The following is a 20,001-nucleotide window of genomic DNA, read 5'->3' on the forward strand; positions in this document are numbered from 1 at the left end:
TGACTCCCAAATCTCTATATCTAGTCCCCAATCCCTCTTCTGAGCCCAGATCACCAACTTTGCCTGTGGGACATTTCAAACTAGAGGTCCTGAAGGCATCCAAAATAGAACCGATTATCTCCCCTTACCTCAACCTCACCCTCTTCTGGACTTCACTTTTTCAGTCGAGGGTACCACCATCCTTCCAGTCACCTAGATTCACAACCTTGGTGACTTCCTGGACTCCTCACTATTGGTTGCTCATACCACATATGAAATCCATTACTAAACCTGACCATTTCTATCTCCACAACATCTTTTCTTTTTCAGTTTTTAAAAAAATTTTTTAGGGAATTGGGGTAAGTGATTTGCCCAGAGTCACACAGCTAGCAAATGTCTGAGGCCACATTTAAACTCAGGTCCTCCTGACTCTAGGGCTGGGGCTCTATCCACTGTGCCATCTAGTTACGCCTCACAACATCTTTTCAAATGTTCCTTTCTCTCAGCCACCGTCCTATTTCAGGCCCCTCTTTAGTTCTTACCTGGGCTATTGCAAAGGCCATTGGTTCATCCTTCCTAATTAAAAGAAAAAAAACAATAGCTAGCATTTATATGGCACTTTAAAGCTGTCCGACTACTTTATAAATATGAACTCATATGATCCTCACAACTTGGTAAGATAGGTTCTATTTTGTAGATGAGGAAACTGAGACACAGATACAGAATTTAAGTGACTTATCAAGATCACACAGCTAATAAGTAAGTGTCTGAGGCAGAATTTGAACTCAAGTCTTCTTGACTCCAGGTGTTGAAGGCAAGATTTGAACTCAGTCCTGCTGTCTACCCACTGCACCATCCAGCTGCCTCAGATCTCTTCCTACTCCAATTTATCATACATGTAGCTGCTGTGCTTCCTAAAGCATCTGGTCATGTCATCCCCTTAGTACAGACCAGAGACTCCCAGGATCAATCAGAAGCTGCTCTATTTAGCATTTTAAAAGCTCTTCCCAATCTGGCCCCTTCCTACATTTCCTGTGTTCTAACACATTATTGCCCTCCACTTAGGCTAATTCCAGCCTACTGGCCTCCTTTCTACTTCCTACACCCAACATTCCATCTCCTTTTTCCATCACTTTACACTAGCTGTTCTCTTTGCATGAATGTCCTTTCTCCACACCTCCAATTTTTAAAATCCTTGGTTTCCTTCAGAGCTCAGCTCATATGCTGCCTTCTACAGGAAGCCTTTTTGGATCACTTCCTCCTCCCCCCAGCTGCTCCATCCCTAAAGTACCTTACATCCATTTTGTAAATATTCTGTTTATATGTGTATGTGTATATGTTGTCTGTTAGAATGTAAGCCCTTTGAGGACAGAGACTATTTCAGTTTTTGTTGGGTTTTTTAGGCAATTGGGGTTAAGTGACTTGCCCAGAGTCACACAGCTAGTAAGTGTGAAGTATTTGGTCTGAGGCTGGATTTGAACTCAGGTCCTTCTGACTTCAGGACTGGGGCTCTATCCACTACTCCACCTAGCTGCCCCCACTGTTTCACTTTTGACTTTTTATCTCCATTCTGGCAAATAGTTGCAAGCATTTAATAAATGCTCATTGACTAATTGCTAAATTAAAATGTCTAGCTTCCTTAGAAGCTCAACTCATGTTGTATCTACTATACATAAAACATGTCATGATCCCCTTACTGGCTAGTGTTTGTTCCCTGTACCTCAAATTATCATTTGTAATATGTATCTGTTTATGGGTGGTACCCCCTTCCCTCCCCAGTTGACTGTAGATTCCTGGAGGCCCATCAAGGCTCTTATTTTGCCCTTTTCATCTCCCCGTCACTTAGGACAGTGCCTGGCACATAGTAGGAGCCTAGTAAATGGTGACTGATTGATTGCTTTATATCCCCAGTATCTAGCATAGTGCCTTGATCAATAGAGGGTCAAATAAATAAATAAATGATGGGTTAATTAATTAAATTAATAAATGCTTATTGGATTGGATAATGGCAGAAGTTACACTTGCCCTTTCCCCTCTTTGGTTTGAGAAGCCCTGAGCCTCCACTCCAGGTTAGACTTATCAATTGCTGGAAGTGTTAAGCCCAGAGACTTGGTTAGCTGGCATGCCAAAGACAGGAGTCACAGAGTTAGCAAGCAGCCATGGGTTGGTTGTTATCCTTTGTTCTCGAGGAGGACAAAAATGCCATCACTGTGTCTGCCTGTGGGTGATCAGACCAATACGAGTTCGGAAGGCTCTATCCCAGATTGGGCACAAATAGTTCATATGAATGTTTGGATTAGAGATGTCTATAAATTTGAACAGCTCACATTTCTTTTGAACTACTACAATTCTGCTTGGCTCACAGAGCATAGTGCCTTCTGTGATGCAGGCACACAGTGATGGAAGGTCTTGTGATGGTGTTTCCCATGTCTCACAACTGATACTAAAGTTCTTCAGAGAGACGGCAAGAGTGTCCTTGTATCGTTTCTTCTGCATTCTTCCATGTGAGGGCCTGCCTTGTGTGAGTTCTCCATTTAAAAACAAAACGAAACAAAACAAAAAGATGACCAAGTAACTCCAGAGGCTGGGTTTGAACTCAGGTCCTCTTGCTCCCCGTGCAGCAGTCACTGCCTCCTGTAAAGCTTATCTTCAGCTTCTTTCCAAACAATCCTGTGTGGCAGGTTCTACAGGGATTGTTATCCCCTCTCTATCCGAAGATAAAGAGACTGGGGTTGACAGAGGTTGAGAGTCTTGCCATGGTCATATGACTGCCAAGTGCTGGAGGCAGGATTTGAACCCAACATTTCCCGATTCTAGGTCTAGCCCTCCTGCCACACTGTTTAAAAAAAAATAATGACTTGTTATTGCAGGATGTCCTTTTTGACTATGTTATCTCAGGAGTATAGACTCTAGGAAGTGGAAGAAAGAAGTCAGTCCTAACCCCTTTCTGTATGAGGGAGAATAATGTGAGTAAGTGTAGAAAGGTAGGCTGGACCCAAAAGTGGATGGACTTTTAATGCCAGGCTCAGAGACAATAGGGAGCCACTGACGATTCTTGATCATGATAGTTACCTAGTAAGACTTGTGCTTTAGGAAGATTATTTTGGTAGCTAGGTAGAAAATTTAACTGGGGAGGGAGGAGAAATTGAGTCACAGAAACCAAGTATGAGGCTGTTGAAATAGTGCAGGTGAGATGTGAAGAACTAGTGCGGGAGCAATGGAAGTGGGGATAAGGGAGCAGATACAAGAAGTATTGTGGAGGTAGAATTGACCAGACTTGGCAACTATTTGGCTGTAGGAGGCAAGACATGAAGGAGAATAAAGATGACTTTGAGGCTGTAAAACCCAAGTGACCAAAAGGCCCAGTTGGGAACAAGAGATCTGTTGCTGCTTTCCAGCCACTTGCAAAAAGGGACATTGTAGGTCTTCAAAAAAATTTATGAGGCCAGCTAGGTGGTGCAGTGGATAGAGCACCGGCCTTGAAGTCAGGAGGACCTGAGTTCAAATCTGGCCTCAGACCAAACACTTGACACTTACTAGAGGTGTGACCCTGGGCAAGTCACGTAACCCCAATTGCCTAAAAGAAAAAAAAAAAGGAATAGGGCCTGATGAAAATGAGGAAGCAAATTAAATCAAATCATGACATGTATATTAATCACTTGTTTATGTGTGAGACCCTATGCTTTAAGGCAGTGTGGTACAGATGAAAGAAGGCAGAATTTGGAGTCAAAGAACCTGGGTTCAAATTCTGCTTCTGACACCACCAGTACAAGATGAGCTGAGGTTCAGAGAGCTTAAGTGACTTGCCCATGTTCATAAAGCTGGTGTCAGAGAAGGGATTTGAATCCAAGTCTTCCAGGATAGCTAGGTGGTCCAGTGGTTAAAGTGCTAAACCTGGAGTCATGAGTTCAAATCTAGTCTCAGATTTACTTACTAGCAGTGCCAGGGCACTCAAGTCACTTCAACACTTCAGAGCCTCAGTTTCCTTTGCTGTAAAATGAAGGAGTCAAACTAACTGACCTCTGCGGTCCCTTCCAGCTCTGGATTCATGATCCTATTACTAGATCGCCTTTAAAATCTCTTGTAGCTCTAAATCTATGTCCTATGATTTTAGGATTGTTGTTCATTGAATTTTTTCAGTGAACTCGGCTTAATCCTGACCTTCTGCTCCCCATGTGAGTTCCCTGCTGTGGCGGAATGCTCACGCTAGGGATAAAAAAGACAGGAGGAGTTGGAGCAAAGCAGATGTCAGTTTGTATGTCAGCTCTAGCCTTGCCCAGCTGTGTGTATCCAGCCCTGCGGGTCCGACTCTCTTGTGGACTTCTGCTCAGAGGCAGAATTGCCATGCCTGATTAGTTCCTTCTCCCATAGCTAGTGGGTGAGAATTGGTGCAGCTGCCCATCACCCGAAGATTGAAATGGGGGTGGGGTGAAAGGGTCACCTGGCAACAAAGAGATTGGTTGGGGAGGGTAATTGGGGAGGGGGGGTGTTTCAGATGGGAAGGCAATGCTGGCCTCCTTTCCCACAATGGATTAGAACAGTCCTAATTGAAAAGTTCCGTGATCTCAGCTAGGGCCAGGGACTGCCATGTTTTCAAATGCTCAGAGTACCTTCGTAATGGTCCCATATCCACTAGATATTTCCTCCTCATCTTAGGGAAGAGCTATAGGACCACAAATATGAAGCAATCCTAGAAGCCATGTAGGCTACCCTCACCATAAACCACCAAGGCCTAGAGAAGTTAATCAGGGGCAGCTAGGATACTTACTAGCTCTGTGACCCTGGGCAAGTCACTTAACCCCATTGCCTAGCCCCCCCCCAAAAAAAAAGGAAAGAAAAAAAAGAGAGAGAGAAGTTAATCGATTTTCCCAGTGCCATGGAATGGCTAGTAAGTGTGTCTCAGGACTCCAGGTTTAGCTCTCTAACCATTGTACCACTTAGCTATCCTAGAAGACCTGGATTCAAATCCCTTCTCTGACACTTACCAGCTTTGTGAACGTGGACAAATCACTTAGGCTCTCTGAAACTCAATTTTCCTTATCTGTAATATGGGGATAATAAATGTAAGAGCCAACCAGGCATAGTTGACACAGGGCCAACCTCAGAATCAGGAAGACCTGAGTTCAAGTCCTGCCACTAACATAATATGAGCTGTGTGACTAACTTCTCATTGTTCCAGGCAGTCTTCTAAGATTACAAGGGGCAAATTTGTATTGATAGAAAGAATTTTCACAGTAGGAGGTCCCTACATGGATGAAATTATAGTACCAGACCCTCTTCCAAAAAAATACTTGTAAGTACCTACCTCACAGGCTTCTTGTGAGACTCAGGAAATAATGTGTGTAAAACACTTTGCAAAAATGTTATATAAATGCAAGTTATTATTATTATTTTAGAACCTCTCTGTGGCTGCAGGGGAGCTAAGTAGAAAAAAAAATGGTTGGAACCCTGCTGTGGCTACCAAGAGAAAACATACACCAGGGGGTTGATACCATAAGGACAAAGTAATGAACAGCTTTTGTCAATGGGCTGACCCTAAAGTCGGGGTCTCTGGGAGAAGTCCTAGTTATTAATCAGAACTTCTAAGAGAATTCCCAGCTGAGGCTCTAAGCAAAGGCTGCCGCTGCACTGAGTGCCATACGTTTGAAAATGCAACTGTAGAACAGGTTCCCTTTCTGCTCAAGCTCTGTGGTCCTGGGAACAACACGTAATCCTACATCCGTGAGTGCTGAACTGAATGGGAGTAAAGAATTGTATGGTAAGTGCTGCAGAAGCTCCAGCAAGGTCAAGGCCAGTTGAGACACAGGTAGTCAGGAGAAATAGCTTGGAAGAGATGGTGATTAATAGCCATTAGGCCGTCTTCCCTGAATGCTTAACAGGAGTTGAGGACAAACAAACAAAGACAGACATCCCTTTGGGTTTTCAATTCATTACTTTGAGTGAGATCCTCCTTTGGGCACTAGTCTGGAAGCCAGTAGACAAGGATTTTAGTGCCAGCTCTGACACCAACTTACTGTGTGACCTTGAACAAGGCCCTTTTCAGTGATCTCTCCCGGTTCCTGTTCCATCTGTAAAATGGGCTAGGTCTTTTCCAGTTCTTGAATAGTAATTATAAAGTGTAGTCTATAACACTAGAGTAAGTTTCTTGAGGGCAGGCACCATGTCTTATCATTCATTTTTATCATTAATCACTAATCTTGATTTTATCTTGGTCAACCTCACTAGGCCTCAGGCTCTTCATCTGTAAAATGAGGGTATTAAGTTAGGTTATCTCTTAAGGTCCCTCTAGCCCTAAATATGTGACCCTGTGATCCCATGACCCTCTTCAGTACCTGGTACATAGAGGACCCTTGGAAAGTACTCTGTTGAATTGAATTGACATATATAAACCACTTTGATAAGCATGAAACTCCAAACAATAGCTGTTCCATTTGGATATCATAAAAGAGGCCTCCTAAAGCAAATAACCTTTTTTTTCTCATTATTGCCTCTGATGCAGTCTGTGAATTGAGTTGACGAAATACATTTAAATCAGAACAATATGTTTCCAATTTTGACTCCAGCTTACACAAAGCACCTGTGCATCTCATTATAGTTTTTCCGCCAATTATTGTCACTCCTCTCTTTGGCACCAAGAGTCCCTGCTAAAGGGTTCATTTGTTTACATGCTAAAGTGTGGTAATTAGAATAGTGATAGCTCTCTAATGCTACTTATTCCAGGCATTTAAAAGGCCAAGCACTTCCTCCTCAGGAGGAAAGTTATCAGTTAGGGGAATTTTTTTTTCCCCCAGAAGAGAAGCCTATGAACATTGAAAACAATGGAGAAAAGAATACACTAAAATCTCATTATGCAGATATTGGTTTAATCAAAATAGGAGTATTAGGCATGTTTTATGCAGACCTTCCCTGATCTTTTGTGGTTGCTGTCATTTGACATTTTATCCAACAAATATTTGCTGAATGTTTACTGTGTGCTAGTCACTTTGGAGGATCAGATCATAAGCTGTCCCTAGTGACAGTATATTGGATAGGGTAGATGATGGATAGCAGGTAATGTGGTATTTTTTATGTTATGGTATTATAGAATTGTAAAGCAATTAAAGAATTATATAGCAGCTAGGTGTGGGCCCAATCCCAAACTGATCCGTATGGAAATTTTAACCCAGTCAGTTTTTCTGACTTGGACCTGCTCTCCCATCCTTACAGTCCAGTGGTCTTCCATTCCCTGGGGAGGGGGCAGGGATAACCAGAAAAGTGCTGGACTTAATGTGGTCATCAGATCAGTTTTAGCCCTGTTGCAACTCATGTAAATCCTGCAATCCATCAGCCTCAGCTTTCCCTAGTAGCAGAGATGATAAGCATGTGTCACCACACCTAGCCTCTGAGACTACTAGTTTCAGAGGAGGTACCAGCCAGCATTGGTAAAGGGATTTTCCACACTTGGGGCTCCCTATACCAATGATATCACAAGTCTAGTCCCAAACCTGAATGAAATTCAGATATTGGAGAAATTAGACCTGATGCAGTGACTGTCACATTCACTCTGTGTATGAATGAAAGCAAGAATTTATTATGGACCATACATCTCTACAAGCTGAAAAATAGATATTTCTGAACAGCAGCAATTGTGTTTATGGGGACCTTTTCTCTCTCTCTCTCTCTCTCTCTCTCTCTCTCTCTCTCTCTTTCTCTCTCTCTCTTTTTTTTTTTGGCTAGGCAATGGGGTTAAGTGACTTGCCCAGGGTCACACAGCTAGTAAGTGTTATGTGTCTGAGGCCGGATTTGAACTCAGGTCCTCCTGAATCCAGGGTCTGTGCTCTATCCACTGCGCCACCTAGCTGCCCCAATGGGGCCTTTTTCTCATTTGACACATGAGTTAGTCAGTCAGTCAATAGACTAAATTAAACACCTACTATGTGCATACAAATTATGTCAGCTTAAATCGGGAGGGCCTTTGTCCTTGACACATTCAGGGCCTCCTGCATATGCTGGTCCAGTGTTTCTGGAAAATGTGGCAACTCAAAGGGACAAATTCAGGGAACCCCTTAACATTCCTTAACACAGGAAAGGACTAGAGGTTGGGGTGCTGCCTGGGAAGATAAGCCCAAATAAATTACTACAGTGGAGTGTGAGGGTCCCCAGGCAAGAACCCCATAGCTCAGTGTAGATGTAGGGGCATTGTTGTTGTTTGTCTTCGTATTGATTTTTTTTTTGACTAGGTAAAAAGGGCCATTCTCTGTCTCATTTCTTACCTAGTCTTAATCACTGAAAGGGCACTGCTTCAGTCAAACTTAGAAGCATTAGAAAAAAGTAGAAACTACATGAAAAAGAATGAACCTTGCTGAAAGCCACCCTCATCTACATCAAAATTTTGCCTATTAATATTATCCAGGTTTTGCCTTTTGCTTGTCATTGAGCTTGGGAACACATGATATTCCTGGACAGACAAGAAATATGGCTGACCAGACCCATGAGGGGCAAGCAGAGAATAAAGGAAAAATAAGATTCTTATGAATCTCCAACTTAATTAAATACTTTCATCTGAGATTGCATAATCTCTTAAAAATAGGTCAGTAAGAAAAAGAGTTATGTTGCCTTAAAAAAGTGAATTCACTTTTAATTAATGTTAAAATGTCAGAGATGAGGCTACATGGGTATAAAATATTTCTTATAATGTTAGATTTTTTTCAATGTATTTAGTTTTGCTAATTTTTTTCTTTTAAAAACAATCCTTGTTTTTAAGGATGGCTATCAGTGAAAGGAGATGGGGAAGGATATAAGAAATGTAAACAAAGTAAAATCAAAAGATTACTAAAAATCCATTTTAAAAAAATGCCTCTCAAGTCCAAAGACTCTATAAAAGTTTAAAAAATGGAGAGGATTAAAATTTGGATTTTTTTAATTATGTGAAAATTTTTTCAAATAATCTATTTTCTCACTCCACCTGCAAGAAAAATAAAAACATAAACTCTTGTAACACATATGTATAGTCAAGCAAAACTAATTCCCACATTGGCCTTGTCCAAAAAAATAGATATGTTTTTCTCTACCTTGAATCCTACCAGGAGGTGAGTAACATGTTTCATCATCGGTCCTCTGGAATCCTAGTTGGTCACTGTACTGATCAAAGTTCCTAAGTCTTCAAAATTGTTTGTCTTTATATGTTGTTGTTATTGTATACATTTTTCTTCTGGCTCTGCTCACTTCATTCTGCATCAGTTCATATAAGTTTTCCCAGGTTTCTCTGCAACCCTCCCTTTTGTCATTTTTTACAGCATGATAATATTCCATTACATTATTCAGCTGCTCACCAGTTGAAAGATAGTCCCTCAGTTTCTAGTTCTTCTATAATACAGCTTCTATAAATATTTTATTACATATGGGTCCTTTTTTCTCTTTCTTTTATTTCTCTGGGGTGTAGATCTAGGAAAAGCATCATTGAATCAAAGGGTCTACAAAGTTTAATAACTTTTGGGGTTGATTCCAAATTACTTTCAGAATGATTAGACCAATTCACCAATTCATAGCTCCACTAACAGTGCATGATAAATGTGCCAAAGCCCCTTCAACATTTGTTATTTTCCTTTTTTTAGGTCAACTTTGCCAACCTGACGGATGTGAGATGAAATGTCAGAATTTCTTTAATTTGCATTTCTCTAATTATTAGTGATTTGAAGTATTTTTATGTGGTTATAGGTATCTTGGATTTCTCACTTAGAAAACTGCCTGTTCATATCTTGTGACCAGTTATCAACTGGGGAATGCCTTTTATTCTTTCAAATTTGAATGAATTCCTTATGTATCTTGGAAATAAAACCTTTATCAAAGGAACTTGTTATGAAGGTGTTTTTCTTCACTTATCTGTTCCTTTGTCATTTTAGCTGCATTGGTTACATACAAAAACTTTTAAATTTCATGTAGTAAAAATTTTCCATTTTATCTTTTCTGATCCTCTTTATCCCCTGTTTGGTCATGAACTCATCCCCTAGCTATAGATCACAAAGGTAATTTCTTCCCTTAGTCTTTTAAATTGTTTATAATGGTTACTCGTTTTTGATCAAAGTTACATATCCATTTAGAGATTATGATGGTATACAGTTTGAGATTATTTGTCTATACCTGGTTTCAGTTTTTCCAGCAATTTTTGTCAAATAGTGAGTCCTTATCCCTAAAAGCTGGGCTATTTCAGCTTATCAAAGGTGTATTCATTTGCTTTTGTACGTTATGTATGTATCAACCTCTCTAGTTCTTAACATTTTACTTCTTTGTAATATAGTTTGATTTCTTGTACTACTAGGCCCCTTCCCTCCCACTTTTTTTCCTTAATTCCCTTGAGATTCCTCATATTTTGTTTCTCTAGTTGAATTTTGTTATTATTTTTTCTAGCTCTATAAAGTAATCCTTTAGTAGTTTGACTGGTAGGGCACTGAATAAGTGCTTATTCCTGCCATTTCTTGTCTTACTACTATACTTGGCATTTCTAGCACTATACAAAGAGTAGCAGTGATAATATACATCCTTACTTTACTTCTGATCTTTTTGGAAAAGTGTTTAGTTTTCCCCATTACATATGATTCTAGCTGTTGGTTTTAAATAGATACTACTTCTCATATTAAGAAAAGGTCCATTTGTTCCCCCCCCAAAAAAAATGGAGAGGGGCAGCTAGGTAGTGCAGTGGATAGAGCACTGGCCCTGGAGTCAGGAGGACCTGAGTTGAAATTCAACCTCAGACGCTTACTAGCTGTGTGACCCTGGGCAAGTCACTTAACCCCGATTGCCTCCAAAGAAAAAAATTGGAGAAATAAGATTAGACACCAATGTCCCCAATGAACATTGATACAGAAATTTGTAAATATAATATTAACAAGGAGACTAAAACATATTACAAAGATTATATTCTATAACTAAGTTGAATATATAACAAGAATGTAGAGTTAGTTCAGTTTCAGGGAAACTATCAATATAATACACCATATTAATAAGAAGAATCATGGATCTAGAGAGTGAACAAAATGCCCTGAATCTGTGGATTATTATTCTTTGGCCACCTGTTAACATTTTATCTAGAGGGTAACCAGGACACTGAGAAGTCTGAAGCCATATCATCTGAGACAGAATTGAAGGAATTTGGAATGTTGAACCTGACAAAGAGAAGATGTTTGAATGATAGTTGTTATGTAGGAGAGAGCATAGCCAGTCACAATGAGGATCAAATAGGGCCTGCAGTCTGTTTTTGTGCTGCCTGGGAGTTAAGAATTGCCTTTACATTTAAAAATACAATAAAACTTTACTTTAAAATGTAAAAACCATTTTTAGATCACAGGCTACAAAAACAGGCAATGGTCCTGCCTATAATTGGCAAACTCCTGCTATAGCCTATGTTAATTTCAAAGACAAAACTAGGAACAAACAGAGGAAAATTAGAAGGAGGCAGATTTTGGTTCAATCCATGAAAAAAAAAATGTTCTCCTAAGAGGCCACATTGTGAGATATGTTCTCTTCAGGGATGTGCTGAAGCCAGCTTTCCTGGTGAGCTGATTGTTAAATTTCAGGTGTGAACATTTATACCTCAGAAACTGCAGACATACAAGTCAGGATTTGTTTTTGTTTTGTTTTGTTGATTGTCTAGAATTAATAAAGTGATGGAGAAAAATATTAATAATGCAAATGAAACTTAAAAGTATATCATATTTCTGAGAACTGATTGTTAAACACTTATCACTGGTTCTCCGTCACTACTAGTATTAAGACAGAATCCAGATGACATTCATATATCTGGGGTGTAGTTGAAGGATTCCAATGTTGGTGAGGAGATTAAATCAAATACCTTCTTACTGTAGGTTCTATCCCATTTAATTTTCCATGCTTATATGAATTTGCAATTATTTGGTGAGCTATTATGTTACTGTTCATTTTCTGGCTCTATGTGATTAGAGAAAGAAGAGAAGATCAGTTTGGTCTTTCATTTGAGGAGGAAAAAAAAGCAAGGTAAGTCAGTAAGCTGCAAAGAAATCTTGCTTGTTTCTGAGTCTCTCTTTTCAACATTTCTGAATAGTCATTGGTTGCTTACTTTATCAGAAAATAAATCTCTGGTTTCTGCAGGTAGAATTTAACAAAAGACACTAAACTAGGAATTTCCTTTGACCCAGTGATAACCACTTCTAGGCCTATACTCTGAGATTAAAGAAAGAGGAAAAAAGACCCATATGTATAAAAATATTTATTGCAGCTCTTCATATAGTAATAAAGAACTGGAAAAGATTCTCCCATCTATTAGAGTGGCTAAACAAATTATAGTATAGGAATGTAATGGGATATTCTTATGTATATAAAATGACAAAATGAATACTTTCAGAGAAACCTAGGAAAGCATGTATGAACTAATACAGAGTGAAGGAAGCAGAACAAGGAGAAAAATGTATACAACAACAGCATTATAAAGGAAAAATAACATTGAGAGATTTGAGAACTCTGAACAATGCAATGACTGGTTATGATTCTAGATGACTGATGCTACCCACCTCTCGACACAGAGGTGATGATCTCAAGGTAGAATAAGACATAGTTTCAGGCAGAGCCAAGGTGCTCAACTCTGTGTATTTATTACAAGGGTTTTGTTTTTCTTTTCTTTTTCCAATGGGGAGGGCAGGGTTAGGAATACAGGACAGGATAGAGATAAGATTAGGAAGGGAGAAAGAATAAAAGGATCATTGGGGCATTTTTTTTTAATATGTGGAAGAAAATAAAAGGAGGGCCATAAAGAAGCACAGGTAAGTGGGATAGATTCTAAAACCATGGATTGAACCTATGGAGGGTATACCAAAGTCTAAGTACAATTTTAAGCTATTAAAACTTTTGGAATATACTTAAAAAGAACAAGTTGCACACTTATATGTACAAACATGTCTTTTTCTTCTACCATATATATGGAAATGCCTGTTTTATTTACACCTTGTTAAGTTCAGAATAAAAACAATTTTTATGACTTTAAAAATTAACAAGAGTAGAATCAATAAGTGGAGAGTTCTCCAGTGTTAGCACAACTAATGAAGGTTGACATGAATATTTTAATACAAAAAGTCATAATATTTTGCATAGCCATAACTATTTGAATAAAATAATCAGTTTCCTACCCCTATGCCATACCTTCTTAGGGTGATCCTAGGTTCTCAAAGGCTATGCCAGCAGACTTCAAATTCTCACAATTCCTATCAAGCTAGGAAGACTTTGAGGATGGGTCAGGTAGTTTGCATGCCTGCCATCTGAGGACTCACCTAGATAAACTGGAGATACTGATCACCCAAGCAATTGCTGGGCTGTGAAATCTTAGGTCCTAGCAATTCTTAAAGATCATCTATCTACCAAATCAGAGGAGGGTTGCAGCTTTCATGGATGGAGGGGATACTTACACCAAGCAAATCACTTACCTTCAAGTATTCAAGTACTCTTTTAAAAAAATTTACCTCCAGTATTAAAAAAAAGTTTGCTTCTTCATGGATTAAAATAAGCCAGGTGTTCAATTTTCTACGATACATATGATTACTTTGTGTGGTTTATTTGAACGCCTTCTTTGGTATCCCTAAGAATTATCTTGTTCATGGAAATTGAAGTGTAAATTAAATATGTTATTGTCATCTGAGTTCTGCTCTAAATCAATTCTCCCCCTTTCTTACTCACTTTTTTTTTATTTTAGAGGAAGATAATTATGTAAGTTGTTTTTGTATGTTTTTTTTTAAGCCACTGGCAGGTGATTTCTTTTTTGTCTATCTGATGATTTTAGTTCTCTTGGAAAATGAAGGATAAGAGCAGCTAACTAGTGGTGCAGTGGATAGAGCTCTGGCCTTGGAGTCAGGAGGACCTGAGTTCAAATCTAGCCCCAGACACTTCACACTTACTAGCTATGTGACCCTGGGCAAGTCACTTAACCTCAATTGCTTCACCAAAATAAGAAAGAAAGAAAAATGAAGGATAAATAACATCTGATGATTTGTTGAATGGCAGTCTCGTAATACTTTTTATCCATTTTGGAGGAAGGAAGGAGGGAGGGAAAGAGGAAGGAAAGAAGGAAGGAAGGAAAGAAAGAGGGAGGGAAGGAAGAAAAGAAGGAAGAAAGGAGGGAAGGAAGAAGAAAGCAACGAAGCATTTATTTAGTACCTACTATGTGCCAAGCACCATGCTAAGTAAACTCTTTACAAATGTATCTCATTTGATCCTTATAACAGTGTTAGGAGGTAAATTTGGCTCCCAAGAGAAACAAGTGTGCCTGATAGTAGGAGTCTCTGGTACATTTGTGTTGTAAGTGCTGTGGGTGTCCCTCACCACTGCTAAATATTAACTCCCCTACAATCCATCACATGTGATTCTTCAATTCAATAAGCATTTAGTAAGTGCCTACTGTGCACAAGGCCCTGTGCACTAAATGCTAGGAACAGTGTGTGACCTCAAGGAGCTTACATTATACAGGGGAGATAATACATGAATAGAACCAAGTAAATAAAAGGTATTCGGTGAATACAAGACAACACAGGGAAAACACTAAGCTGACTATTGTGAGTTCAATTAGCACAGTCTTTTTTTTTTTTACTTTCTATGATACTGTTTAAGAGTACTTAAGTAGGAGCAGAGAAACTAGAGGGTGAGAGGTAAACTGAGGCTGGAGTTTGGCAAGGCCTAAATGGTGATAAGATGGGGGAGGATAAAAATTCAAAGATAGGACAATATATTACTGAACTAGTCAACCATATAGGGTCAAAACCACAAAGGGGCAAAAGGGAAAACAAAATGGGCTGAAAGGACAAGGAGAGATGGAAGACCTAGAAGTCACAATGAGGATAAAGAATAAGCTTAGGAAAGATAAGAGGCTATGAACAAAAAGAGGACTTTCAGGATTCAAGGTCATGGGAGTATGGGAATAATGGGGGATGGTGGGCATTAATATCAATTTTTTTCAAAAAATTTTCTATAGGGTACTTAGTGTCTCTAGGGCTTATTCTTTTAATATCTCTAAGGTACTCTTCTAAGGCTGTTTGTTGTCCCTCATTCTTGCTATGTGGCCAGTATATCTCCTTTTTTGGTTATACATGTGTAGAATATCGACAGTATATTTTGAGCATATCATTATAATGGTTATCATCATTAGACCAATTTCCTTTGCATTGTCATGGGTTTCACTAAATAGTTCCTTGAATAAGAACTCTTAAAGAATCTTGCCATCAACAGAGAATCTTTTAGTTGGAGCATCAGATACAGTGATATAAATTTTGTGTCTCGAAAGTCATAGGATCATGACTTTAAGGGAACTCAGAGGCCATCAAGTCCTTCAAGTTCCATGAAAGTCCATTTCATTTTTCATGAGGAAATTGAAGTCAGGAGGACCTGAGTTCAAATCTGGCCTCAGACCAGACACTTGACACTTAGTAGTTGTGTGACCCTGGGCAAGTCACTTAACCTCAATTACTTCACCATCACCACCCAAAAAAAAGTGAAGGTGATACAGATGAGAAAACTGAGGCCCAGCAATATAAGTAATTTGCCCAAGTTCACACAAGTAATATGTGTCTTCCAGTGGAAACCGGAACACCAGTCATTGGGTTTATTGTAGAAGGGATTCTTATTTCACTTACAAGTTGGACTAAATGATCTAACGCCCTTTCCAACCCTGAGATAATAACTTTGAATATCAAGGAGCCACCTCCTTACAGAGAAATGATGAACCAAGGGTTCAGAATAAAATACATCTTTGGATATGGCCAACGTGGGAATTTGTTTTGCTTAACTATGTATATTTGCTATAAGAATTTTTGTTTTGTTTTGTTTTCATTGGGGGTAGAGGAATAGAGAATACAAATATTTTTAATTGAAATTTTATAATTTTAAAAAGAATGTTGAGAGAGAGAGAGAATGACTGTTCAACAGCCTGGTTCTTCAGCTCATTCTTCAAATGATATTACATCTTTTAGGCTCCTCTCACTCCAATCTCAAAGACATTCTCTGATGTATGAAGCCTTAGGTTAGCTATAAATGGCTATTGAATATGTCCCATTGGTCTCATGTGATTTTCATATTGCTCATGCAGGATGCAGATCTATCAGTCAAGCTGCAGCCAAAATTGATGTTGACTTTGATTATGATGGACCTCTGATGAAGACTGAAGTCCCTGGACCTAGATCTAGAGTAAGTTGGCCATATCTGGCATGTGTGAATTGGGAATGAATTTAGGAGAGAAGAGCATGAGGCTTGTGAGGCAAGAAAAATGATAGAGTAACGGTCATAGCCACCTATACCTGCAGGATGACCTGTGTAGAGTGTTAGATGGGGCCAGTTTTCAGTAGATCACCTTATAATCTCTTTATCCCATCTCTTTTTAACCCAGGTCCACATGCAATAGAGAATATAAATAATAAACAAATTCAGTGTTGGAATCATAAACCAATGAGGTTAAAGGAAAAAGTGAGGGCTCGCTCCCTTCCATCTTGACTTTGCCAATTATAGTCAACCCTCTGATATTCGTGGACTTTACTTAGGTTGTGTATCATCCAGGCCCTTTGCTTCAGTTCCTCCCTATATTAGCCTCTCTACTGGAGAATGGGAAGGGGAAAACCAAAGCAGAGGAAACACAGGCTTGTCAGTTTTGTTGCTTGTTAGCAGCAAGCACTTAAAATGTGTTTGGAGGCCTGCTCATCTAATCCTTGTTGATTGACAGCTGGGATAAAAGATTTGACAGAGGTGAAGGCTGTAGCTATTGGCCCCAGTCTAGATGACTTTTTTTGTCTCTTCTGTCCTTATCTACCAGCTCACCCATCACAAATGCTACTTGACCTGGGACAAATACCTGAGCTCCCTTGATGGTAGCACAGGCAGATTTGATACACCCATGTCTTTTAGGTAGTCTGTATATAATCGCTTATTCCTAAATGCTACAACCACCAGGGTAGAACATTTAGCCATGCAGTGGTTGAATGGGAAGAACATGATGCATTTGAAAGAGGACTGGCTCTAAAGTCAGATGGCCTGAATTGAAATCCTTCTCAGACTCTTACTTCCCTGTATATACTTGAGACAGTTCACCTAACATCTCCAGGTTTGTTTCCTCATCCCTGCAGTGAGTGGCTTGTACCACATGGACGCTGAGGTCCTTCCAGCTCTAGATCTGTGATTCTATGAATTCCAAAAGACTTAAAGTTGAAGTTGAAGGCCAATACTCTTATCAGCAGAAGATCAACAGTTTCAATCACAATTCTCACATGAACAAGTTATCTAAAGAGAACTTCTGAATCTGCAGGGGTAGTAAGTAGGGTTGGATGTGTTTCTAAAATAGGTCCAAGCCCTGGAGCCCCTGTACCCAGCCCATTCCCCCTCCTACCACCAAGCTTTAAGAGGGTTAGAATTAGAAAGAATTTCTCTTGGGTGACTACACTGTGTTCTTTATCATAAACAAGGTAGTTCTGGCGACTACTTTCCTTGCCTCTATGATCCCTTCCCCCTAGTTCTCCCACCATTTTCAGTTCAGTTCATTTTAGATTGGGTGTAAGAAAGCTTACCTAATAGAAGATCCATTTGGCACAGAGTCTTAGTTAATATTAATTTTCTCAAATCCTCATCCTTCCTCCCTGAAACTTCTGTAATGACTTTTCATTGGTGTGTTAACTTGGCTATTGAATTGTTTTATCCGTATTGTTTCTTCTTCTGATAAAGTCAGAAAAGTGATGTACTGTTTCCTAATAAAAGTCCTGAGTCATTTTAGCTTTCTCCAATAATGGTTTTTGGTTTTGCTTTCAGGAATTAATGAAGCAGTTGAACGGAATTCAGGTAAATTTCCATGGATCATCCATTTTATTTTTTTACGAAAATTTCATGTTTCTGAATTTACAATTTGATCATAAGCTTATTTAATGACTTTTCCAAATGCTCCTTTCTGGAAGGAGTCAGGACAATTGGTCTGTTGGGCCAAAAGGACAGCAGCTCCTGCCACTGACCCCAGTGAGTCCCAGCCTACAGGCAGCAAGGAAATGTAGGGAGAACCACAACTTCTTGACTCCTGTTTGAGACTGGCCTATTACATGAAGGCTGATTTTAAAGCTATGTATTCTAGAAGGAGGTGAAAGCAAGAAAGTCAGGGGAAATTTCTTTGTGGCAAAGCAGGCTGGCTAGGGGGAAGCAGGTCCAGGGTGTCAAGTGTTCCTACGTGGTCTTTCTTCGTGTTGACCTGTAAAACAAGGGATTTGTATGAGAAAGTTGTCTAGGCTGGGCCATGATTGGGCACAGAGAATACCAAAAGGACTCCGTGATGCTAACTTTTGTCACAAGGTCGTAACATCTATCTATCTCATCACTTGTTCTCTTGTGCAAACTTAGATGTTGCTTCCAGAATTCTGACACTTTCTAAGCACTTTGTCCCCTTCTTCATCCCCCAACCCCAACACATACACCATATACACTGAGATGTCTCATCTCTGCCTGAGAATGGAATCATCTGTTTCTAAATTAAAGGACAAATGCACTAAGTTTTAGTATTACAAAAATAAAAAGGAGGCATTTGGCTCTTGGTGTTTTGACCTGACTCATTCTGATGCAAATTTTAGCAGCTACGTTCACTCATTTGCTTCCCTTTAGATTAAGTATAGATTTGGGGCATATGTAAATCCATGGGTCATAGAGACATATCACATATGTAAATTTCATAACCTTCAGAGAAGAGTAGCGCCATAGTCTCATCCCGATCAGAGCCAGACACTGGGATAAAGGAGCCACTGATATGATCCACTGTGGCATTTCTGATACAGTTGCAAATAGGAACTAAGAATTTGAGAATATTTTCTACTTAGCTAAACAGAGTCTACCCTCCTGCTATGGGATTCTCTGTCTATCTGATATAATCTACTGAGTCTTTTAGACTGAATACAGGAAGAATGTGAAAGAACCATGGTTATTCATGATATCTGAATATACGCTGTGTATTTCAGGGTGTCTCAAAAGTCTGAATACAGTTTTAAGTTATTAAAGTTTAAAACTGCACTCAGCCTTTTGGGAGAGAACATTGCCCAGCATCCATTCTGGATGTGTGGTGAAACCATGTCCTCTTTTTTAAAACTCATTGATTAGAACAGAGATTGTTCTAATGGTTTTTTACCAATTTTTAAAAAATAGAAGGTTGACTTAGATTGCACCTGCAGCTACAGGGTTGTGATAAGCCTGAATCAGTTTCTCTCCTTTTCTGAAAGAATGCAGAATCCGTTCATTTCTTCTGCAACTACAATGAGAGCCGAGGAAACTATCTGGTGGATGTGGATGGCAACCGGATGTTAGATCTTTATTCTCAAATTTCCTCCCTTCCTATAGGTAAGTTTCACAAAAGATGGGCATCATTGGTCACAGGGGAGAATGTGGGAAGGAATATAGGTGAATTAGTATAAATGGAAATCACTTAAGCTACTGAAAAACAATTTGTATGCATGTTCTGTTACCAATGAAGAAAAATACTTCATTGTTTACCAGGGACTAATAATTTTTTTTTTCAGATTATTCAGGCTTCTTTCTAAGCTACTTGACCTGAGATAAATCCTTGAACTCCCTCAATGGCAGCAAAAGAGTCTTGATACACCTCCATCACCATGGCTGTCATTAACTTTATTGAGTATATGTAAAGCAAATTAAAGACATAGGTCTTCAGAAAGCAAGAACTTAACATTTAAGCTAGATAACACTGGCTGAAACCTGCCTTAATATGACTAAACATATTTAACAAACATGTTTGTTAAATAACTGAATTTCAATTAGATATGTAAATTTAATTCAGTGCAACAAATTGATAAGAGCTCTGGATTAGGTGCTCAAATAATTAAATCCTGTGTCTGGTTAGTCCAACTGAGCAAATCATTTAGCTACAGTAAAGTCTGAATAATCTTGTCTCTTTGGTACTATGCATGTGCAAATTTTCGAATTTGTGGAGTTTAGATATAGGTACAGATTTCATTTAAACTTACATGTAATTTCATGTTAAATTGATATTGTGCATTATGTGAC

At 39.1% G+C, this 20,001-nt stretch overlaps 1 protein-coding gene across 2 annotated transcripts in view; it reads left to right on the plus strand.

Moving 5' to 3' along the window:
* The window catches only part of ABAT (4-aminobutyrate aminotransferase), a 127,899-nt gene that overhangs the window by 69,538 nt on the left and 38,360 nt on the right, over positions 1-20,001 (plus strand). For both annotated transcript variants that reach the window (XM_020972931.1, XM_020972932.2), the window contains exons 3-5: positions 16,055-16,152; positions 17,758-17,787; positions 19,200-19,317. In XM_020972931.1, coding sequence (XP_020828590.1) covers positions 16,055-16,152; positions 17,758-17,787; positions 19,200-19,317 — 246 coding nt within the window. The remainder of the gene's footprint in view (positions 1-16,054; positions 16,153-17,757; positions 17,788-19,199; positions 19,318-20,001) is intronic.

The sequence above is a fragment of the Phascolarctos cinereus genome, unplaced genomic scaffold (genome assembly GCF_003287225.1).
Source record: "Phascolarctos cinereus isolate Bilbo 61053 unplaced genomic scaffold, phaCin_HiC Scaffold_4;HRSCAF=312, whole genome shotgun sequence".
Classification (NCBI taxonomy): Eukaryota; Metazoa; Chordata; class Mammalia; order Diprotodontia; family Phascolarctidae; genus Phascolarctos; species Phascolarctos cinereus.